The sequence below is a fragment of the Procambarus clarkii genome, chromosome 48, assembly GCF_040958095.1.
Source record: "Procambarus clarkii isolate CNS0578487 chromosome 48, FALCON_Pclarkii_2.0, whole genome shotgun sequence".
In the NCBI taxonomy this organism is placed as follows: Eukaryota; Metazoa; Arthropoda; class Malacostraca; order Decapoda; family Cambaridae; genus Procambarus; species Procambarus clarkii.
In genome coordinates this window covers 19052035-19075325 of record NC_091197.1, presented here as the reverse complement: position 1 = coordinate 19075325, position 23291 = coordinate 19052035, and the positions used below count along the sequence as shown (strand labels likewise).

Genomic DNA, 23291 nt, shown 5'->3' with positions numbered 1-23291 from the left:
ACACTAGGTCACCAGGTCACCAGAACACTAGGTCACCAGGTCACCAGGATACTAGGTCGCCTGGTCGCCAGGTCACCAGGTCACCAGGACACTAGGTCACCAGGTCACCAGGGCACCAGGTCACCAGGGCACCAGAGCACCAGGTCACCAGGTCACCTGGTCGCCAGGGCACCAGGTCGCCAGATCGCCAGGTCACCAGGTCGCAAGGTCACTAGGTCACCAGGTCACCAGGTCGCCAGGTCACCAGGGTACCAGGTCACCAGGTCGCCAGGTCACCAGGTCGCCAGGTCACTAGGTCACCTGGTCGTCAGGTCACCAGGTCACCAGGTCGCCAGGTCACCAGGTCACCAGGTCACCAGAACACTAGGTCACCAGGTCACCTGGTCGCCAGGTCACCAGGTCACCAGGTCGCCAGGTCACCAGGTCGTCAGGTTACCAGGTCGCCAGGTCACTAGGTCGCCAGGTCACCAGGACACTAGGTCGCCTGGTCGCCAGGTCACCAGGACACTAGGTCGCCAGGTCACCATGGCACCAGGTCACCAGGTCACCAGGTCACCTGGTCGCCAGGTCACCAGGTCACCAGGTCACCAGGGCACCAGGGCACCAGAGCACCAGGTCGCCAGGGCACCAGGTCACCTGGTCGCCAGGTCACCAGGTCACCAGGGCACCAGGTCACCAGGTCACCTGGTCGCCAGGTCACCAGGTCACCAGGTCGCCAGGGCACCAGGTCACCTGGTCGCCAGGTCACCAGGTCACCAGGTCGCCAGGGCACCAGGGCACCAGGGCACCAGGTCGCCAGGGCACCAGGTCGCCAGGTCACCATGGCACCAGGTCGCCAGGGCACCAGAGCACCAGAGCACCAGAGCACCAGGTCACCAGGTCACCAGATCGCCAAGTCACCAGGTCGCAAGGTCACTAGGGCACCAGGTCACCAGGTCACCAGGTCGCCAGGGCACCAGAGCACCAGGTCGCCAGGTCACCAGGTCGCCAGGTCACCAGGAACCTCTCCTCATCTTTCACATTACAGGTTACCTAGTCGTCAGCCTACATAGGATCCTTCTCCTTCCTAACCCAAACCTATTTTTTTTTAATATTCAAGCACAATCGCTTCTAATCTCCGCGACGAGCTGATGATCTTTTCCTCCTGAGATTCTGCTCTTCTCTCACCGTCCAGCCCGCTCTCAAGACTTACTAACTATCAAATTTGAAACAGCATTTCCTGAAAGGGGTCGTTCGTATGTATACAACTGGCCATGCCGTTTTCCACTCATAAACAGGGGATTTGGGTTGGATTAACGAGCTTGGATCTGTGTATGCGAAGACGGGCTGGTATTACAGCCCGTCCTCTAAACAAATGACAAAGCCCATTCCATGCACCCGCCAAACCCGCTGTTGATGAATGAAAAACGGTTTCCACACGACTCACCAACCCGTCCACGACTCAAGTCCATTACATTCAGCGGTCGACCCCACAGACATATTCATAAATTTTAACATGCTGTTCATTCAAAACGGGAATTTTCTCAAGTATAAATTAATATTATAATATGTTAGCATATTGTGTATATATAGGCATAGGATAGGTTAGGTTAGGTGTTTAGGTTCTGTTGGCGATTATTTGTATTTGTAGTACGTGGGTGAAGCATTTATAGCGTTGTGGTTCGAACAAAATTCGTCAGTGAAGCACTTGTTCCGGATATGTTCGAACGTCAGCAATTGTGAGTAGTGTGTAAACCGCTTTTCATTCATAAACAGGGGATTTGGCGGGTGCATGGAATCACTTTTGGATCTTTGTTTGGAGGACGGGCTGGACTCACAACTGATTTCGTTCGATCACTTCCGGAACAAGTGCTTCACTGACAAATTTTGTTCGAACCACAACGCTGTAAATGCTTCACCCACGTACTACAAATACAAATAATCGCTAACACAACCTAAACACCTGACCTAACCTATGCCTAAATATGCACAGTATGATAATATATTATAATATTAATTTATATTTGAGGAAATTCCTGTCTTGAATGAACAGCATGTTAAAACTTATGAAATGTGTCTATGGGGTCGACCGCTGGATGGAATGGACTTGAGTCGAGGACGGGATGGTTCATAACAATAACAACATTTGTTTGGAAAGTTTCCTTGCTCGTAAACTGTCGTAAACAGTTTAATAAATGTAAACAAAGCCGCCAAAGATTGTGGAAAGATGTAGAGGTTCACGTGTGTGTGTGTACAGCCCGTCCTCCAAACAAATATCCAAAAGTGATTCCATGCACCCGCCAAACCCCCTGTTTATGAATGAAAAACGGTTTACACGCGACTCACAATTGCTGACGTTCGAACATATCCGGAACAAGTGCTTCACTGACGAATTTTGTTCGAATCACAACGCTATAAATGCTTCACCCACGTACTACAAATACAAATAATCGCCAACAGAACCTAAACACCTAACCTAACCTATCCTATGCCTATATATACACAATATGCTAATATATTATAATATTAATTTATACTTGAGAAAATTCCCGTTTTAAATGAACAGCATGTTAAAATTTATGAATGCGTCTGTGGGGTCGACCGCTGGATGTAATGGACTTGAGTCGAGGACGGGTTGCAGCGTACCTGCTTTACGACTCTGGTCCGAGGCTTGGAGACTGAGCCTTTTACAGTCCGTAGCATGGGGGGGGGGAGAATAAAGGCTTGTGCTGGGTTTGATAATATAACTTTGTGTTTTATTGCGTGTAAAGGCAGTCATTTTATTGTTGTCATTATTAAACTAATATGTATATAATTTTTAAGCGTGCAAGATGGGAGGGACCTTTGACACGCCACTGGCTTCTTGTCCTCGTCGAGGCCACTAGTGTTAGTGGCCCCTCAGGTAAATTCAGGCACAGAGAGAAGTTGGAAATTTATTTATAGTGTTTTGGGCTCTTTAATTTTGTTCCTCTTTTCGAGTAGAACATTGACTTAAATGGGGTCCTTTAGTTATTTTAACGTTTACCATTCTATGAGCAGCGTACTACCACAGTGCCTAAACTAGCGTAACACTGTGATCATTCAGATCAATATCTATTTGCTTCTCCGACAAAAATTTTGCAGTTTGGCTTAAAAGATCAAATTTACGAGCCCAAGTAACCTTTCCATGCCGGGAACTTCAGTGTTACTGTGCTCTAATTTGTCTCTTGAAATACAAATATTTATACTTGAAACTTCGTAAACTAAGTCTATTATAAATGTAAATAGTTTGAGTTATTTTTTTTTTTAATTGTTCCTAATTTAATGTTGAACGCGGATGTCTCGCATTGTTTTATAATTGTATAATAGTTATGCTTTTATTAATCTCAGAGCATTTTAAACATGTCGCAAAAAAAGTCATTAAAACCAACTTGGTTAAATTTAGTTTTTAGATTTATAGTGAAATTTTAACTGATATAATATTTTTGTATAAATTATACCTCAGTGTCACTGTTTACTTGGCTGCTTAAAGCTGTAGTTAATAGAAAATTATTTGGAATAGCAGCATTCTTCTGTATACTTATAAAGATGGTTTTCCTGCTTGTGTTCTAGCAGCTCTGACACCAGGGTCAAAAATCAAGTTTGAAGAACAAGTCTACAGACCTCTCATACTGTGTATGTGGTGGGTGTCGATCCCTGGCCAGAGTTTCCCTGACAGCCATTGTGTGCCTGTACCCAAACTAGAACGCCACACGCCCCCTTTGCTTTCTCTCAAGTCTCTTTCTCTCTTGAGTCTCTCGCTGTCACCTGTTCCTCGGTATTGTCTCTGCACGCAATTATTCTTCCAACTACCGCCCTAAACCTCGCTGCCTCTTGGCGTCAATCATTAAATATCTACCCATTGAGTGGATATTGAATGATTGGACACACGTGTCCATGTGTGTCCGCTTACCGCGGCCTGTGTGACGAGGCTTGACGCGGTGTGTCCCTCCCGGCAGGACGCGGGTGGGCACCTTCAGGACGGAGCTGGGGGAGGTGACGAGCCACGTCAACCTCAGCGACGTGACGGTACGGGACGGCGGCACCTACACCTGCACTGCCCAGAACGCCGTCGGCTCCGTCGCCCACTCCGCCAGGCTCAATGTTTACGGTAAGTATAAATAGTTTATTTTTGTCCTTGACGCAGGTGGGTACCGGAGATGACTTCTGCTGGCAGGTTTACAGCTCCCATTCCCCCCCCCCCCTTGACGCAGGTGGGTACCGGAGATGACTTCTGCTGGCAGGTTTACAGCTCCCATTCCCCCCCCCCCCCCCTTGACGCAGGTGGGTACCGGAGATGACTTCTGCTGGCAGGTTTACAGCTCCCATTCCCCCCCCCCCCCTTGACGCAGGTGGGTACCGGAGATGACTTCTGCTGGCAGGTTTACAGCTCCCATTCCCCCCCCCCTTGACGCAGGTGGGTACCGGAGATGACTTCTGCTGGCAGGTTTACAGCTCCCATTCCCCCCCCCCTTGACGCAGGTGGGTACCGGAGATGACTTCTGCTGGCAGGTTTACAGCTCCCATTCCCCCCCCCCCCTTGACGCAGGTGGGTACCGGAGATGACTTCTGCTGGCAGGTTTACAGCTCCCATTCCCCCCCCCCTTGACGCAGGTGGGTACCGGAGATGACTTCTGCTGGCAGGTTTACAGCTCCCATCCCCCCCCCCCCTCCTCCCGCAGCAGCCCGTTCTCCCGAGCGTTCCCAACGTCACTAAACTGTTGTATTAAACTGCCCAAACCTAACCTGACTTGACCTGACCCACGAACAGAAAACGGGACACCGCGAGCCGCTGTCATTTTTAGTACATAAGTCAAAATATATTTCCCCATGGTCAGAAACTATCAAAATGGGATGTATTTTTTTTTTTTTTTTTTTTGGCAGGAATATTCACTCATGAGAAGGGGTTGGCCACAGCTCTGATATAGCTATACCCTGCTAGTTCCCCCCCCCCCCTACCCCTACAACACACACCAACAAATTTATTCTTTTGGGGTGTTTTGTATTTTCACTGATTGTATTGTTTTATTATGTAATTAATGCATTTTTGTACCAAAAGTATTTGGAAATAAATACTGATAATCCTTTGGTTGCGGTTTGTAAACAATGAATGTTTTGGTCAATTAGGCTGTTAAAACCAGACTTACTTTAGAAGAATAAGCTGACGTATGGTTGATTCCCACCACCAGATGTCTCCGTCACCTGAGCGGCCATGTTAGGAAACATTTTGCCCCCAGTGCTGAGAGAAACTTTAAGATGACAGCATGTCGGCTGGCCCCGTGTTACTGCCACCTCCAACTCCCGGCCTCGGACTTCCTCAAACACAATATTCATGACTTATTCTATTAGAGGAGAGCAAAGAGAGCGGACATATGTCCATAGTGATGTATGGGGCTGATGGAGGTGAGCGTTTAGTTAGGTCAAGCGTAAAGTTTGAGGTGGTTTGACCTAACCAGAACGGTACAAACCTAAGCAACTCTCCTAACCTGTCAAGAGTGACGATAATTATTTTTAGGGAATGTCAATATTGCATTTTTTTTATTCTTGATAAAATACTTGAATTTCTATACATTTGCCTATAGCGTCCCAATTGCATTGTATTGTGAGAGAACAGATCGTGCGCACTTGTTATTTTTTTCTAAATCGAGCCAAGTGTGTATAGTGTATTTATAAAGCAGACTGTAATGTGTGTATGCCTGTGGTTGGAGACTAGACGCTTAGGGCTAACGTCTCCCAACTTTGCAAGATGAATCATGTTGCATAGGGGAGTGTCCTAGGCCAGGCTGTGTAGACCCAAGTGAGATATCTGCAAATTTCCATTTATAGAAATCCTGCCCCTCCCCCCTCCATGAGATTTTCATGAAGTAAAAGTCTCAAATATTTGATGTTTCCAATTGAGGTTCAACAATTGGTGCTCTAGAGTATTTTTTTTTTTTTGTTAGAGAGAGAGAGGGGGGGAGGGGGAGGAGAACTGTGAGGAGGGCAGAAACAGAAGGTAGAATGAGACCCAGGCACAGCCAGGTACCCCTTCTAGTGTGTGTGTATCTACACTACAAAGAGGGTTAATCGGCGGTCCCTAGATGCCCTCCCCACTTAGCCCTTCTTCTTTCATAAAATACAATCCTTTTCCTTCGTCCTTCCCCACCCTTCCCATAGTCCCGACCCACCCCTTGCTTAGCCTCTCTTCCATTTCATAAAATACAATGTTAGAGAGCAAAGAGACAACTGTATGGATTTAAGGAAATCATTTTTTCTTATTACAAATCACTGTTTGGGCATCTCGGCCAATATTTCACACTTGACCACAGTTGAATCCCCCTCATCCAATCCATAAGAATCGGATGAGGGGGTGTGAATAATTAATGTTTCTTAAATCATTTAACTTGGGCTTATCGGGGTAGACTTATGTCTGTCCCATACCCCAGAACATTTTCCCTGCAAACTTGGACAAGGCTTGTTACAAGTATTTGGCCTCCAATTTTGGACAAACTGCAGACACTCTTATAAGTATACTAGCTGTACCCGGCCACGCGTTGCTGTGGCTCACAGCAACCTTTTCCCTGTCTCCCAGTACTCCCTCCAGTCCTCCTCCGTCATCTGCTATGCCGATGACATATGCATTGTTGCAAATACCCAAAGTAGACTGCAAGCTCTACTTGATTCACTCAGTGCTAAAAGCATTGAATGTGGTCTTGTTATCTCTATAACTAAATCCAGAGTTCTTCATCCACAAGACAAAACTCATTTCCTTATAACTTTCAAGGTCAACAACCAGAACATTGAAACGTGTAGGCAGCACAAATACCTTGGAGTTGGTATTAACAGTGACATTGTAAACGATCTACACCGTAGGGTAAAGTCTACACCGTAGGGTAAAGTCTACACTGTAGGGTAAAGTCTACACCGTAGGGTAAAGTCTACACCGTAGGGTAAAGTCTACACCGTAGGGTAAAGTCTACACCGTAGGGTAAAGTCTACACCGTAGGGTAAAGTCTACACCGTAGGGTAAAGTCTACACCGTAGGGTAAAGTCTACACCGTAGGGTAAAGTCTACACCGTAGGGTAAAGTCTACACCGTAGGTCGCTGCTAAAAGCACTAAATATTCCAGGTAGACAATGACACAATTTTTTTATATAGAGTATTATCATTTTTTTAATACTCTGGTGTTCATTATTTCATAAACTCACAATATTTGCTTCTGAAGAAACAAATTCCCACTGGGGAAAACTATATTCAATTTTTTTTTTCTGGATGATGCAAATAGCGTCGAAGGTACACTAAGGTGAGAATAAGGAAGAGCATCGGACGGTATATTGAAATCCAGGTCACTTCTTCATGATTATTAGACAGCTTCATTACGTCACCTGTGGCAGCTAGTCAATGAGAATCATTTGAATACAAAAGATTTTATCGTGTGTTGTAACGCCATTGATTGCCATCGTGACCACATCACCTATGCCAGTTACCTCATCCACACTGCCTACACCAACCATGCCAGCCACACTAACCCCCCAACCCACACTGAGCCCACTCCTGCCTTCCACTGCGTCAACACCACACACACCCTCCCACAGGTAACACTGACCCCAGGTAACCCCGCAGGTCCGCCCTTCGTGCGTGCGATGCCCAACGTGACGGCTGTGGCTGGCGAGGACGTGAGGCTGTGGTGTCCTGCTGGAGGCTTCCCCGCTCCTACCATCACCTGGCGCAGGGAGGGACTCTCTCTCCCCTCCTCCCTCAGGTGAGTGGTGTGTCAAGCCTAGTTGTGCTTTTTCTTTGGGGGGGGGTTGATCTTTGGCTCTTTTCTCCCGCCTCTCGACTGTTAATGACCTGGTGTACAGGTTCCTGAGCCTATTGGGCTCTTATCATGTCTACATGTGAAACTATGTATGGAGTCAGCCTCCACCACATCACTTCCTTGTGAGTTCCGTTTGTTAACTACTTTTGACACTGAAATTTTGTTTTCAAAACTCTGTGGCTCATTTGAAATTTGTTTCCAGCTGTGTCCTCTTGTTTGTGTTCTTCTCATGCTAATTAGTGTTTGTCCAATCAGAGGTATTGACAGAATTTTGTAGGTGGTGTCTCCCGAAACTCTTCTGTTTTCCAGGGACGTGAAGTTTAATTCCCATAGCCTTCCTTGTAACTCATACTTCTTAGCTCTGGGACTAGTCTGTTGGTATACCTCTGAATCTTCTCTAACTTTGTCTTGTTTAACTAGATATGGACTCCAGGCTGCAGCTGCATACTCCAGGATTGGTCTGACGTGTGTTATACAAGGTTCTGACATATTCCTTAGACAAGTTTCTAAAGACAGTTCTAATGTTGCCCAGCCTTGTATAGCCGCTGATGATGTCCTTTTGATGTGGGCTTCTGAGGAGAGGAAAGATGTAATATCGACCCCCAGATCTTTCTCTCTGCTTGACTCTTGGAGGATTTCACCTCCAAGATGATACATTGCGTTCAGCCTCTTATATTCAGAAAATATAAAAACGGAAACCACGTACAAAACTCAGGCAAATCATAACATAGAACGAAAAGGCAATGTAAAGGATCTGGGTGTACTCATGTCGGAAGACCTTACCTTTAAAGAACACAATAAAGTAGCCGTCACAACTGCAAGAAAAATGACAGGTTGGATAACAAGAACTTTTCACACTAGAGATGCTATACCGATGATGATACTTTTCAAAACGCTTGTGCTCTCTAGAGTGGAGTACTGCTGCACAATGACAGCACCTTTCAAAGCTGGAGAAATTGCTGACCTGGAGAGCGTGCAGAGATCCTTTACTGCTAGAATCCACTCAGTAAAACATCTAAACTATTGGGACCGACTAAAGAGCCTAAATCTGTACTCCCTTGAGCGCCGGTGGGAGAGATACATAATAATTTACACGTAGAAAATATTAGAGGGGCTGGTCCCAAACCTGCACACAGAAATAACATCACATGAGACCAGAAGACATGGCAGGATGTGCAGAATACCCCCGTTGAAGAGCAGAGGTGCAACAGGTACTCTGAGAGAGAACTCTATCAACATCAGAGGCTCGAGACTGTTCAACACGCTTCCACTACACATAAGGCGCATAACTGACCGACCCCTCACAGTGTTCAAGAGAGAACTGGATAAGCACCTCCAAAGGATACCTGATCAAGCAGGCTGTGATTCATACGTCAGGCTGCGAGCAGCCGCGTGCAACAGCCTGGTTGATTAGTCCGGCAACCAGGAGGCCTGGTCGACGACCGGGCCGCGGGGACGCTAAGCCCCGGAAGCACCTCAAGGTGACCTCCCGCACCCAATTTCACTACTCTACACTTACCCGAGTTAAACTTAAGTAGTCATTTTCTAGACCAATCCTCCAGTTTGTCTAGGTCGTCATGTAGTCTCTTTCTATCTTCCTGTGTCTTGATCCTTCACATAATTTTAACATCATCAGCAAACATTGAGAGGAATGAGTCTATACCCTCTGGAAGATAGTTTACATATACCAGAGACATGATACGTCGAAGTACAGAGCCCTGTGGGACTCCGCTGGTGACATTTCATCGCTCTGAGATCTCCCCCCCCCCTCCTAACAGTAACTTCGTTTTCTGTTGCTTAGACGCCCCTTATTCCCATGAGAACATTCCCTGTTATTCCTGCCTGTTTCTCCAACTTTTGTAACACCCTCCTATGAGATACTGTATCAAAGGCTTTCTGACAGTCTAAGAAAATGCACTCTACTCACCATTCTTTTCTTGCCTACTTTTTTGGCGCCTGGTCATAGAATTATATTAAACCTGTAAAGCACGATTTAACATCCCTGAACCCATGCTGGTGGTGTGTTGTAAAGTTCATCCTCTCGAGATGTTCTACGAGCTTTTTCCTCACGGTCTTCTCCATCACCTTGTATAGTATACAAGTTAGGGAAACCAGCCTGTAGTTCAGTGCCTCTTGCCAGGCACCTTTTTGTATAATTGGACTACATTAACTGTCGTCTAACTTTCCGGTAGGGCTCCAATTTCCAGTGACCTGTTATACACTATAGAGTGGGGGTACATGTGATGCTTCTGCACAGTATATATATGATATATATGTGTTTACTAGTTGTGTTTTTGCGGGGGTTGAGCTCTGCTCTTTCGGCCCGCCTCTCAACTGTCAATCAACTGTTTACTAACTACTTCTTTTTTTTTCTTTTTTTTTTTTTTCCACACCACACACACACACACCCCAGGAAGCAGCCCGTGACAGCTGACTAACATTGATCACACACACACACTCATGTGTGTGTGTGTGTGTGTGTGTGTGTGTGTGTGTGTGTGTGTGTGCGTGTGTGTGTGTGTGTGTGTGTGGTCTCGCCTAGTTGTGTTTGCGGGGATTGAGCTTCCGGTCTTTGGTCCCGCCTCTCGACCGTTAATCTACTGAATAGATTCCTGAGCTTCTCGAGCTCTATCATATCTACATTTGAAAGTGTGTATGGAGTCGGCCTCAGTAGTGGGATGTATAGCTTAGCCCCAACTGAACATTTTTAAGCCCAGTTTAAACTAAGCTGCCAGGGGTTTTAGGGTAAACAATTTTTTTTCAGAGATTTACTTCACGCTAAGCCGCCAGGGGCTTCAGGAAAATTATCATAGTTTTATTCGTCTCTGATGTGTCAAGGTTTTCAGGGGGAAATTGGTCAGAGTTTCGCTTCCAACTATTTTACTTATAAAATAAGTTAAGGTTAAGTGGGGGTGTGAAAAGCTAAGATGAACATAAAATGCTGAGTGGGTAGTGTACAAGTAAAAATATATGGGGATTAAGATTAGATTAGGTTGGGGTTGGTTAGGTTAGGGTTAGTTAGGTTAGGGATGGTTAGGTTAGGGTTGCTGGGTTATGCAAGGGAAGGATGCTTAACAGCACTTTAGAAAGAGATTGATAACACAACTATGAGTGAGAAATGGTAATAAGATAAGATTGATAAATTTGTTGGATATGCGTTTTATGTAATGTTCTGAAATTAGTATATATGTGTAAGTGTTTCTCAAAGTGTCTAAGTGTTTGCAAGAGTTGTGTTAGTTTGTGTAAGAGTGTATATGATATGTGATAGTACATAAATATATTTACATGTTTAACTAAGTTAAACATGTAAACATTTGTACAAGTTGGAGAAAGTGTGTAAGTTAAGTATATGTGTATGTGTCAGACTGTGTGTAAGTTTTGTAAAAGTATAATTGTAATTGTGTAAGTTTCTACATGTTCTGTATAAAATGAGGAGTTCGTATGAGTGCATGTGCAAGTCAGTGTTTGTTTGTGTAAGTAATTGAATGAACTGAGTATTTTGTGTAAGTTAGGTAAACGTGTGTAAATGTTTATAATTTTATGCTAGTTTGTGTATGTAATTGTACGTGTAAATGAGAATGTGACATATATATATACACATATATATATATATATATATATATATATATATATATATATATATATATATATATATATATATATATATATATATATTTGTGTAAGTTTTTATGCAATTTATGTAAAAGTGGATGAGTCATGGGTATTTTATGTACGCATTTGTATACATTATTTAGGCGAGGGAAGGTAATTAAAGTTCAATTAAGTTAGCAAGTTATGTAAGGTAGGTCAGGTTAGGATTAGTAAGTTACGTAGGTTAGGTAAGGGAAGTTACATTGTGTAAGATATATTATGATGAGTTACATTAAGATACTATAGGTAAATGAGGATAGTAAAATTACATTGGGTAGGCTAAGTTACGTACGTTACCTCAGATAGGGAGGAAATAGGTAAGTTGTGTTAGGATAAGTAAGTTACATTAAGATAGGCTAGTACAGGTTAGGTTAGGTTATGTAGGTTGAGTTAGTAAGTTAGGTTATAGAAGTTACATCAGGTAGGGAAAGGAATAGATAAGTTGGACTAAGTAAGTTACATTAGGATAGGTGAACTCGGAGAAGTATGGGTAGGTTGGGTTGGGGTAAATAAGTTATAATAAGTTACATTAGGATAGGTTAGCTCAGGTAAATCAGGTTAGGTAGGATAATAAATTGTTGATCAGTGAACAGTTTTAAGATTGAGTGGTTAAGAAAATATATTTTAACAGAATAATAAATGAACAGAAATGAGAGTTTGTTACAAAATGGTGAACTAGTTACTTAAAGAGCTGTGTTTTGTGACATTAAATGTTATAAATGAGTTTTGACTGTAAATATCTTAGTGAAAGCTGTTACTACATAAGTCAGTTATTTTTATTCATTTCTACTTAAAGCGTAAGTTTATTAATACATAAAGTTGCACATGTTTAGTTTGATATAATACTTAAAGTTGTTTGAGACTACATAATGCTGAGTCTTAGTTACATATATCTTGACAGGTTGTCCTTGACTACTTATTTATTGAATGAAGAACAACGTTTGTTACATTTGAAAGTCTATTTGATTCTTGAAGAGGTCCTAGAGAGTACTTTTTTATATAAAGACGGGTTAAAGAGTGCAAATGCCAATTAAAATGATCTTGGAACGTATTATTGCGGTCTTGGAGAGATTCTTAAAAGGGCGATGTTAGTTTCTTTTGATGCTCGAAGATGTCTCTGAGAATAACTTTGATGCTCGAAGATGTCTCTGAGAATAACTTTGATGCTCGAAAATGTCTCTGAGAATAATTTTGATGCTCGAAGATGTCTTAGAGAATAACTTTGATGTGTCTGAGAATAACTTTGATGTCTTATGAGAATAACTTTGATGTCTCTGAGAATAACTTTGATGCTCGAAGATGTCTTAGAGAATAATTTTGATGTCTCTGAGAATAACTTTGATGCTCGAAGATGTCTTAGAGAATAACTTTGATGTCTCTGAGAATAACTTTGATGCTCGAAGATGTCTTAGAGAATAATTTTGATGTCTCTGAGAATAACTTTGATGCTCGAAGATGTCTTAGAGAATAATTTTGATGTCTCTGAGAATAACTTTGATGCTCGAAGATGTCTTAGAGAATAACTTTGATGTCTCTGAGAATAACTTTGATGCTCGAAGATGTCTTAGAGAATAATTTTTATGTCTCTGAGAATAACTTCGATGCCCGTAGAGTTTGTTTTTTTTTATCTGAATCTTCTTAATATTTTTATGAACGAATTTTATGAACACAGGAACTGTGATATATTTAGCGGGAACAGGTGGCAGGTCAGTTGGAAGTGAAACTCTGACAAATTTCCCCTGAAAACCCTGACACATTAGAGACGAATAAAACTGATAATTTTCCTGAAACCCCTGGCGGCTTAGCGGAAAGTAAATCTCTTAAAAAAAAGAACTCTGAAATTTTTTTCCCTGGAACCCCTGACAGCTTAGCCCAAACTGGGCTTAAAAATGTTCAGTTTGGGCTAAGCTGTACATCCCACTACAAGCCTCCACCTCATCACTTCCTAGTGCATTCCATTTGTTAACTACTCTGACATTGAAAAAGTTCTTTCTAATGTCTCTGTGGCTCATTTGGGTGCTCAGCTTCAACCTGTGTCCCCTTGTTCGTGTACCATCCGTGTTAAATAACCCCTCCTTGTCTACCCTGTCAATTCCCCCGAGGATTTTGTATGTGGTGATCATGTCTTCTCGAGCTCTTCTGTCTTCCAGCGACGTGAGGTGCAGTTCAAACAGCGTGTACTCACTTAGTTGTGCTCACCTAGTTGCGGTTGTGGGGGTTGAACTCTGGCTCTTGGTCCCGCCTTTCTACTGTCAATCAACTGGTGTACAGATTCCTGAGCCTACTGGGCTCTATCATATCTACAAGTAAAACTGTGTATGGAGTCAGCCTTCACCACATCACTGCCTAATGCATTCCACTTGTTAACTACTCTGACACTAAAAGAGTTCTTTCTAACGTCCTTGTGGCTCATTTGGGTACTCAGTCTCCACCTGTGTCCCCTTGTTCGCGTACCACCAGTGTTAAAAGTTTATCCATATTTACCCTGTCAATTCCTGTGAGAATTTTGTAGGTAGTGATCATGTCTCCTCTTATTCTTCTGTCTTCCAGTGTCGTGAGGTGCATTTCACGCAGCCTTTCCTCTTAACTCATGCCTCTTATGCCTAGTGGCATACTTCTGAACTTTTTTCCAGCTTCGTCTTGTGCTTGACAATCTATGGGCTCCATGCTGGGGCCGCATACACGAGGATTGGTCTTACATATGCTGTGTACAAGGTTCTGAATGATTCCTTACACAGGTTCCTGAAGGCTGTTCTGATGTTAGCCAGCCTCGCATATGCTGCAGATGTAGGCTTTTTATGTGGGCTTCAGGAGACAGGTTTGGTGTGATATCAACTCCGAGACCTTTCACTCTGTCCGTTTCATTAAGTACTTCATTTCCCATTCGGTATCCTGAGTCTGGCCTCCTGTTTCCACCGTCTAGTTTCATGACCTTGCATTTACTCGGGTTGAACTTTAGTAGCCATTTGTTGGACCATTCATTCAGACTGTCTAAGTCATCTTGTAGCCTACATCCTTTGTTTTAATCTTCTCATAATTTTTTATGTTGGGCGAGTGTGTCTGTGTTCACCTATTTGTATTCACCTAGTTGTGTTTGCGGGGGTTGAGCTTTGCTCTTTCGGCTCGCCTCTCAACTGTTAATCAACTGTTTACTAACTCCTGTTTTGTTTTTTTCCACACCACACACACACACACACACACACACACACACACACACACACACACACACACACACACACACACACACACACACACACCAGGAAGCAGCCCGTCACAGCTGTCTAACTCCCAGATACCTATTTACTGCTAGGCAACAGGGGCATTCAGGGTGAAAGAAACTTTGCCCATTTGTTTCTGCCTCGTACGGGAATCGAACCCGCGCCACTGAATTACGAGTCCTGCGCGCTATCCACCAGGCTACGAGGTCCCCCCACCCCCTCGTATGTGTGTGTGTGTTTTTATGTGTTTGTGTGTGTGTGTGTGTGTGTGTGCGCACGTACTTATGTATGTACATGCTCTACCCTGCATGCACAATTAGGAGAGTATCTGCTCTTAACCCCTGCCTTTCGACCTATGCACTGACCACTTTTTTTCGTATTTACAGTTAAAGTTGTGTATAGAATGGGCTTCGAAAGCTTCGAAGTTTTCGAAGTTACCTTCCCTGAAAACTTTAAGACATTAGAGTTTTGCTGGGTACCCAGCCATCTTGGTATGTCCTTAAATGTGCGTGCGGACGCTGCTACTAGGCAGGCTGTCCCTCACTTGTCCCGTCTCCAGTAAAGGTATTCCTTATTCCAACTTTTACCCAGTTATTCATTCCTCCATCCTTGCCCACTGGCAGGGTCGTTGGTCTTCTGTTACTGGTAACAAGCTACGTGCTCATACGAGTAGTGTGTCCCCGTGACCTTTCTCCTACCACCGTAACCGGCGGTGGGAAACGGCTCTGGCGAGGTTACGTATTGGCTATACACGTTTAATTCACGCACACTTAATGGAGTGCCACCCTGCTCCTTATTGTCCAAACTACATTGTCCCTCTTACGGTCGTGGATATCATTGTTGAATGTTCGGACTTCCAGGACGAGCGTGTGTCTTGGTTCCCGACCGTCCCTCGCGGTCACTTGTCCCTCGATAGAATTCTTGGTGAATCTGATTCCTTTGATATCTTTCGCCTTATGTGCTTTTGTTCTCGTATTGGTATCCTTAGTGATATTTAGCGCCCTATGCAAATCCCGCACATTTGATGTTGCTATATAGCCATCCTGGCTTGGTGCCTTCTTTTGGTAATTTCTTACTTAGCAGCTTGTTGAGGTTGGTAGATGGCTCGCCAGGTCATCACTTGATGGCTGTGGAGTTTCTTCCTCGGTACAAGCACGGGTGAACCTTCGCACACTTGTCTTTCATGTAACAGCTGACGACTGGCCGTCCCTGAAAGTCGACACTGGTACTCTTCTGCTAGCAGAGTATACGTACTGAAGTACGACGAATTTCTACCAAACTTCCGTCGATCCCCCAAGTTGATTTCTGGTCCTCTCCTGCCATGTAGAATCGACGTGACTCTGAAGTTGCTTCCCCCTGGGCTGCTCGGCTGTCGACACTCGCACACCAGCACTGTCACCCAATTACTTTCCACAGTATTTTTTTATTCTTTATTAAATAATATACAATATAAAAGCTATATTTACATTAATTTACAGGGGGAAAATACTGCATTATATATTGTTTATGTAATTCTCAGTAAACCAATGCTTCATATCATCACCGAGCTTGAGTCGTAAACCGCAAATGTTATACTTGATCCTGCCTTGCAAGACCTTCAATATTTGGTCTACTGAGTAACCCTCCTGCCTGCCTATCCACACACAATAACCCTCCTGCCTGCCTATCCACACACAGTAACCCTCCTGCCTGCCTATCCACACACAATAACCCTCCTGCCTGCCTATCCACACACAATAACCCTCCTGCCTGCCTATCCACACACGGTAACCCTCCTGCCTGCCTATCCACACACAGTAACCACCTTACCTGACTATCCACACACAGTAACCCTCCTGCCTGCCTATCCACACACAGTAACCCTCCTGCCTGCCTATCCACACACAGTAACCCTCCTGCCTGCCTATCCACACACAGTAAACCTCCTGCCTGCCTATCCACACACAATAACCCTCCTGCCTGCCTATCCACACACAGTAACCCTCCTGCCTGCCTATCCACACACAGTAACCCTCCTGCCTGCCTATCCACACACAATAACCCTCCTGCCTGCCTATCCACACACAATAACCCTCCTGCCTGCCTATCCACACACAGTAACCCTCCTGCCTGCCTATCCACACACAGTAACCCTCCTGCCTGCCTATCCACACACAGTAACCCTCCTGCCTGCCTATCCACACACAGTAAACCTCCTGCCTGCCTATCCACACACAATAACCCTCCTGCCTGCCTATCCACACACAGTAACCCTTCTGCATGCCTATCCACACACAAAAAATGTAATCAGAAAGTAGCATAATTATGGTATTCTTAATTTTCTTGTATTTTATGTCAATATTAAACATTAAAATCCTCAGTAAATCCACTCTAATGCTTGGTCCACATAAAGCTTTAAGAGTGTCTGTAATAAACTTTATAAGAACATCTTTTTACTTACAAAAATAAAATATATGCATATTATTCTCAATTTCGGTACATTGGTCCCACCTATTGTCCCATCATGAACAACCTGTCATTAGTAGGGAAGGTCTCATCACTATACCAACACAATAGTTCACGTTGTTCTGGAGCAATAAATATAACATGAAGGTTGGCCCATATTACTCGCCAGGTAAAATGTGGATATATATAGTGGCACATACAGTTCCTCTACGCTAGGAGTTATATGTGGGAGCAGAACATCATACACGTCTTTACTGTTCATCATTAAAGGCCTTCAACATTACAAATCTGCCTGAGAACATCAATTGTATAAGAATAAGTGAGGTGAAATAAAGGCATGGTCATTACTCTCTCACATATTCACCTAGTTGTGCTTGCGGGGGTTGAGCTCTGCTCTTTCGGCCCGCCTCTCAACTGTCAATCAACTTTTTCACACACACACACACACACACACACACACACACACACACACACACACACACACACACACACACACACACACACACACACACACACACACAACCCTTTCACCTGTTGATTGAGGGTTGAGAGGCGGGATCAAAGAGCCAGAGCTCAACCCCCGCAAACACAACTAGGTGAATACAACTAGGTGAGTACAAGAAAGTCAGAAAGAACTTTTTCAGTGTCAGAGTAGTTAACGGATGGAATGCATTAGGCAGTGATGTGGTGGAGGCTGACTCCATACACAGTTTCAAATGTAGATATGATAGAACCCAATAGGCTCAGGAATCTGTACACCAGTTGATTGACAGTTGAGAGGCGGGACCAAAGAGCCAGAGCTCAACCCCCGCAAGCACAAATAGATTGTGCGCAAGACCCCCGTATTGAGTACACACTCAATACGGGGGTCTGGTAGCTGAGCGGAAAGCGCAGGAGTCGTAATTCTGTGGCCCGGGTTCGATTCTCGAACCTGGCAGAAATAAATGGGAGAAGTTTCTTTCATCCAGATGCCCCTGTTACCTAGCAGTAAATAAGTACCTGGGAGTTAGACAGCTGTTACCATTTGTTTTTGTCCATCGCCGGGGATCGAACCCGGACCCTAGGATTACGAGTCCCAAACGCTGTCCACTCAGCCTCTGTATCGAGTAGCTAACGCGTATTTTACCAAAATTATGTCCTAAAGCATTTACACTATTCCTTTGCATTATTTCCTTTCTAAAGGTAATGCCTAAGATAGCCAATGACTTATGGTACACATTCAGTCTCCCTGTCCCACCGTCTTTCTTACCTTTACATAGTGTAGTTCGTTTAATTGGTTGGTATCTACCATACCATACATGTCTAAAAATAGATTTTTAAATCTATTTTACTATATTTTACAATTAATTATTATTATAGCCTTCTGAAACAGTTAATTTTCTATTTGACAACATATTCGTAGCTGCTATTATATTTCCACATAGTACTTGCTAATTCGTAACCAATGTTGTTCAATATGTTTAAGACCACCAAATGCCTAGAGCCTTAGTAGACTCGACTACCATGAACCTGTCCAGCTAATTTTATTACCCCAAACTCCATCAGTATCCACATCTAGAGCGGCGTGCAGACCGACACTCCGTCCCCCAGTACCGCCTCTCCACACACTTAGGCCTACACCGACGTCACGGAGCCTCTTGTGAACTATTTCAATCCAGCACTCCAAATCGTCCTCCAGAAGTTGACCGGTGACTCCTCTACAATGTCTCTTGAGTACCGATAGGCTTCACGTCCCTCTTTGGAGCTTAAACTTCATCTTGCGAGACCAACACGTAACGCGACTTGTTGCTTTGACAACTAGGGCGACAGTGATGGCTGGCGGCTTTTCCGCCTACCATCGAGGGCACTGATGTCACAAATACGTCACGCCAGAGCACACTCTGATTGGTCAGATTAGCCGCCCCCCCTCCCCATCACGTTTGACCAATCATGTTCTCCGAAACCAGGAAGGCTCAGCGCCCTCCTTCCAGAACATTTTGGCGGGATCCTGGTCGTCGCCTCTCAAGTCGAGCCACTTTATTTGCATGCAAGGCCGACTCTCACCACTTGGCCATCGAACCTATAAACTTTCACAAATAAAATTTTTGGCATCTCACCTAAGTATACTCAAGTAAGTAATTATCAAAAGAAGGCACCAAACCGGGAAGGCTATGTAGCACCATCAAATGTGCGGGATAATCAGAGGGCGCTAAATATCACCAAGCATTCCAATACGAGAACAGAAGCGCATAAGGCGAACAAAATCAAAAGTATCCGAGTCACCAAGAAAACTATCGAGAGACAAGCGACCGCAGGGGACGGTCGGAAAACAAGACACACGCTCGTCCCGGAAGTCAGGACATTCAACAAGGATATGCACGACCTAAGAGGGACAATGCAATAAGGACAATAAGGAGCAGGGTAGCGCTCCATCAAGTGACCATGAGTTCAGCGAGTATGGCTAATACACAACCTCGCCAGAGCCGTTTCCCCTCGCCGGTTACGGTGGTAGGAGGATGGCCACAAGGACACACAACTTTTAAGAGTACATAGTTTGTTACCAGAAACAGACGACCAACAAGCCTGCCAACGGGTAAGGATGGAGGAATGGATAACCGGGTAAAAGTCGGAATAAGGAATACCTTTACGAGAGATGGGACAACAGTGGACAGCTTCCCTGGCGGCAGCATCCACACGCTCCTTTAAAGAGACACCAATATGGCTGGGAACCCAACAAAACTCAACTGACTTAAATTTACTGTGAACAAAAACAGCCAATGCTGGATCTCGACAACCACTGGATGAACTGGATTAAAGGACCCAAGAGCCATGAGGGCACTACGAGAGTCAACAACAACTCCAAAGGAAGATTGACAACGAGAAAGCAGGAGACGAAGAGCATAGAGAATAGCATAAAGCTCTGCTGTGAAGATGCTAGTCTCTGGAGGTAAGCGACACATATAATTGCAATCAGGAAAAACAACAGAGTAGCCTACACCATCTGCAGACTTAGACCCATCGGTGAAGACGGAAACGGAGTGGGAGTGAGAAGAAAAGTGCTCAAGGAAAAAGCATTTTAGAACCGTAGCAGGGGGTAACAGCTTTAGTGATGCGGGTCAAGGATGCACAAAACTGAGGAAGAGGGACTCTCCGCGGGGGCAAAGAAGGAACGACACGAGAAGTTTTAGAAATACGAACAGAAAGAGAATCCTGTAAGCGAGATAACAGGACAGAAAGAGGGAGGTGGTGAAAAGGAACAGGAACCGCAGGAGGGGTAAATGTTAAAGCACGACAGAGGCGAGAGGAAGGATGTATCACGGCAGTCCTGGAGAGATAGGAAGCCAGTGTCAACATACAAGGTGAGGATGGGAGTCGAACGAAAGGCACCAGAACTGAGGCGCAATCCAGTATGGTGCAAAGCATCATGACGGCGAAGAGTAGAAGGAGAAGCACACGAGTAAGCAGGGTAACCATAATCGAGCTTAGACAGGACGAGAGAGGAATGTAAAGCGAGGAGACTGCGCCTATCCACTCCCCAAGAAGTATGAGAGAATACCCGAAGGAGGGTAAGGGCTTTAGAGCACTCAACACAGAGGTAAGAGATATGGGGAGACCAAGACATACGAGTGTCGAAGAATAACCCCAAAAGTTTAGCAGAATCTTTGTACTCAAGGGGATGACCATAAAGTGACAAAGAGGGACGAAGAACGATCCGTTTCTGAGTAAAAGTCATGACACAAGTCTTAGTAGTAGAGAACTTGAAGCCATGATCGGTGGCCCAAGACGACACTGCATCAATCGCAAGTTGAAGCCGGCGTTGAAGGAGAGGCGAATCATCACCCATGACAGCAAAGGGTAAGATCGTCGACATAAAGGGCGGAGAAGCCTTTTCCAGGTCAAAAAGGACGGCAACAACGGAGGTCTTTGCAGCAAAAGCAGTACGAATATAGACATCCAAGTTCACCAGGACATCTGTTGTGCTGTGGCACTTGCATAAACCAAATTGAGAAGGGGAGAGGTGGTGATGGTGTTCTAAGAACCACATCAGACGAACGTTAACCATACGTTCAAAGAGTTTGCAGACACAACTTGTGAGGGCAATAGGGCGAAAGTCCTTAGGGGATGTTCCCAGAGACCTTGGTTTGTGAACAGGGAGGACAATGGCATCAAGCCAGTCCTCAGGGACTGATGACGACTCTCAGATCCGATTATACAGATCCGATTATACAGACTCAGTAAATACTGAGATCTGCATGAAGGGAGATGGTGAAGCATCTCATAATGAATGCCATCGGAGCCCGGTGCCATAGAACTGCAGAGGGCCAGGGCAGACTGAAGTTCAGAAAGAGAGAAGGGACCATTAGAGGGAAGGCAAAGATGAGTATAGAAATCCAAAGGACAAGATTCAAGGACAGATTTACGAAGAAGGAATGATTGATGAACATGAAAACCAGAGCTAACAGAAGAAACACACACACAGAGATTACACTAACGTGATGCATCAAATGAACAAATCCACAAGGACCGTAGCCTCGGAGAGGCTACGGGATCCAGTAAGTTCAGTAGAACTTCGGTTTCAACCCTTTTAACCCTGTCGTAGCTCAGTCGATTAAGGCAGTGTCTGGGATGCTCCCGGATGCAGGTTCGAATCCTCGTCACGGCCCTTGTGGATTTGTTCATTTAACAGAAGAAAAGTGGTTACCCAGTTCGGTAGCGACCTGCAACGGGTCCGCCACAAGAGTACCACAGAGGTGAAGGACCTGTGACAGGTTTAAGAAGAAGGAAAGATTGGGGAAGATGAAAACCAGAGCTAACAGAAGAAAAGTGGGAACCCAGTTTGATAGCGACCTGCAACGGGTCCGCCACAAGAGTACCACGGAGGTGAAGGACCGGTGAGACATCGGGAACGAACTTACCCACTATCTTGCAGATACACTTCCAGATCTGCAGCAGAGGAGTGTCAGACGTAATGGTGGAGACATAAGATGCCCAACATTCACGTTTAGCCATATGGATGGCCCTACGGGCCACCACACTCGCCTTCCGAAATAAAAGAAAAGAATCAGCCGTCTGCCGGCAGCGGTGTCTCTTCCAGGCTGCACGCTTTCAGTGGACAGCCGGAGCACAGTCCGTATTCCACCAGGGAACGCACTTCCATGGGCCCCGAGAGAAAGAGCGAGGAATAGAGTGAAGGGCATCGTCGAAAACTGTGTCATGAAAAAGGAGGAGAGAGCGAGGGATAGGCAGAAGGGAGAGGTCAGAGAGAGCAGCACTGAGGGTAAATAGGTTCCAGTCTGCCTTAGCAAACTGCCACCTAGAGAAGAAGAGGGGAGGGTGAAAAGAGAAAAAGGTAACAAGGATGGGGAAATGGTCACTGCCATGGAAGTCATCAAGAACCTGCCATGTGAAATCTAAGTAAAGAGAAGACGAGCAAAGAGAAAGAGAAAGACAGGAAAGGGTGAGAGTTCGAGAGTCCAAATGCGTGGGCTCACCAGAATTCAGAAGAGAGGGAAGAAGAGAGGATGAACGGCGACCCCTGGTGTTTGTCAGAACATCACCCCAAAGAGAATGACGACAATTGAAATCACCCAGCAGGAACACAGGCTCCGGCAAGGAGTCCAGTAGGTGTTTCAGATCGGGAAGAGAAAGCGAGACACTCGGGGGGAGATAAATAGAACAAATGGTGTACCATTTCCTCACAAAGATACAAGCAGTAGAACAATAGAGAGGCAAAGGAAAATGTAAGGGGACAAAGGGAACATCAGAGCGAATCAAGAGAGCAGAAGAGTTAGGAGCCCCATCAACAGCTGGAGGGAGGGAGAGAAAGGAATAACCACGAAAGTGACCAGGACGAGCACCAAGCATCGGCTCATGGAGACAGACACAAAGGGGCGTAAACCGCGAATTCAGAAGCTGGATTTCGAGGAAATTGGCCTAATAACCACAAACGTTCCATTGAAGAATAGACATCGACGAGAAGAGGAAGGACAGCAACAGAGAACAACGAAGAAACAAAGGCGAAAAGGGAACACAGCACGTTAAAGAAGCGCAGGATCAGGGTCAGGGTCAGCGAAGTCAGGGTTAGGGGGCATGGGTAAACTGAGTAAAGAAGGAGGGAAAGTAGCTAGGTCGGAGGGAAGGTAGGAAGGTCGGACCCTCCTCGTCCGACCAGGGCCAGACGAGGAGGGTCCGGAGGAGGAAG

General features: G+C 44.9%; 1 protein-coding gene across 1 annotated transcript in view; it reads left to right on the top strand.

Annotated features, from left to right (window-relative positions):
- LOC123764808 (cell adhesion molecule Dscam2) overlaps window positions 1–23291 on the top strand; it is a 256731-nt gene that overhangs the window by 115683 nt on the left and 117757 nt on the right. The window contains 2 exon segments of the mRNA XM_069302763.1: window positions 3957–4108; window positions 7601–7739. Coding sequence (XP_069158864.1) covers window positions 3957–4108; window positions 7601–7739 — 291 coding nt within the window.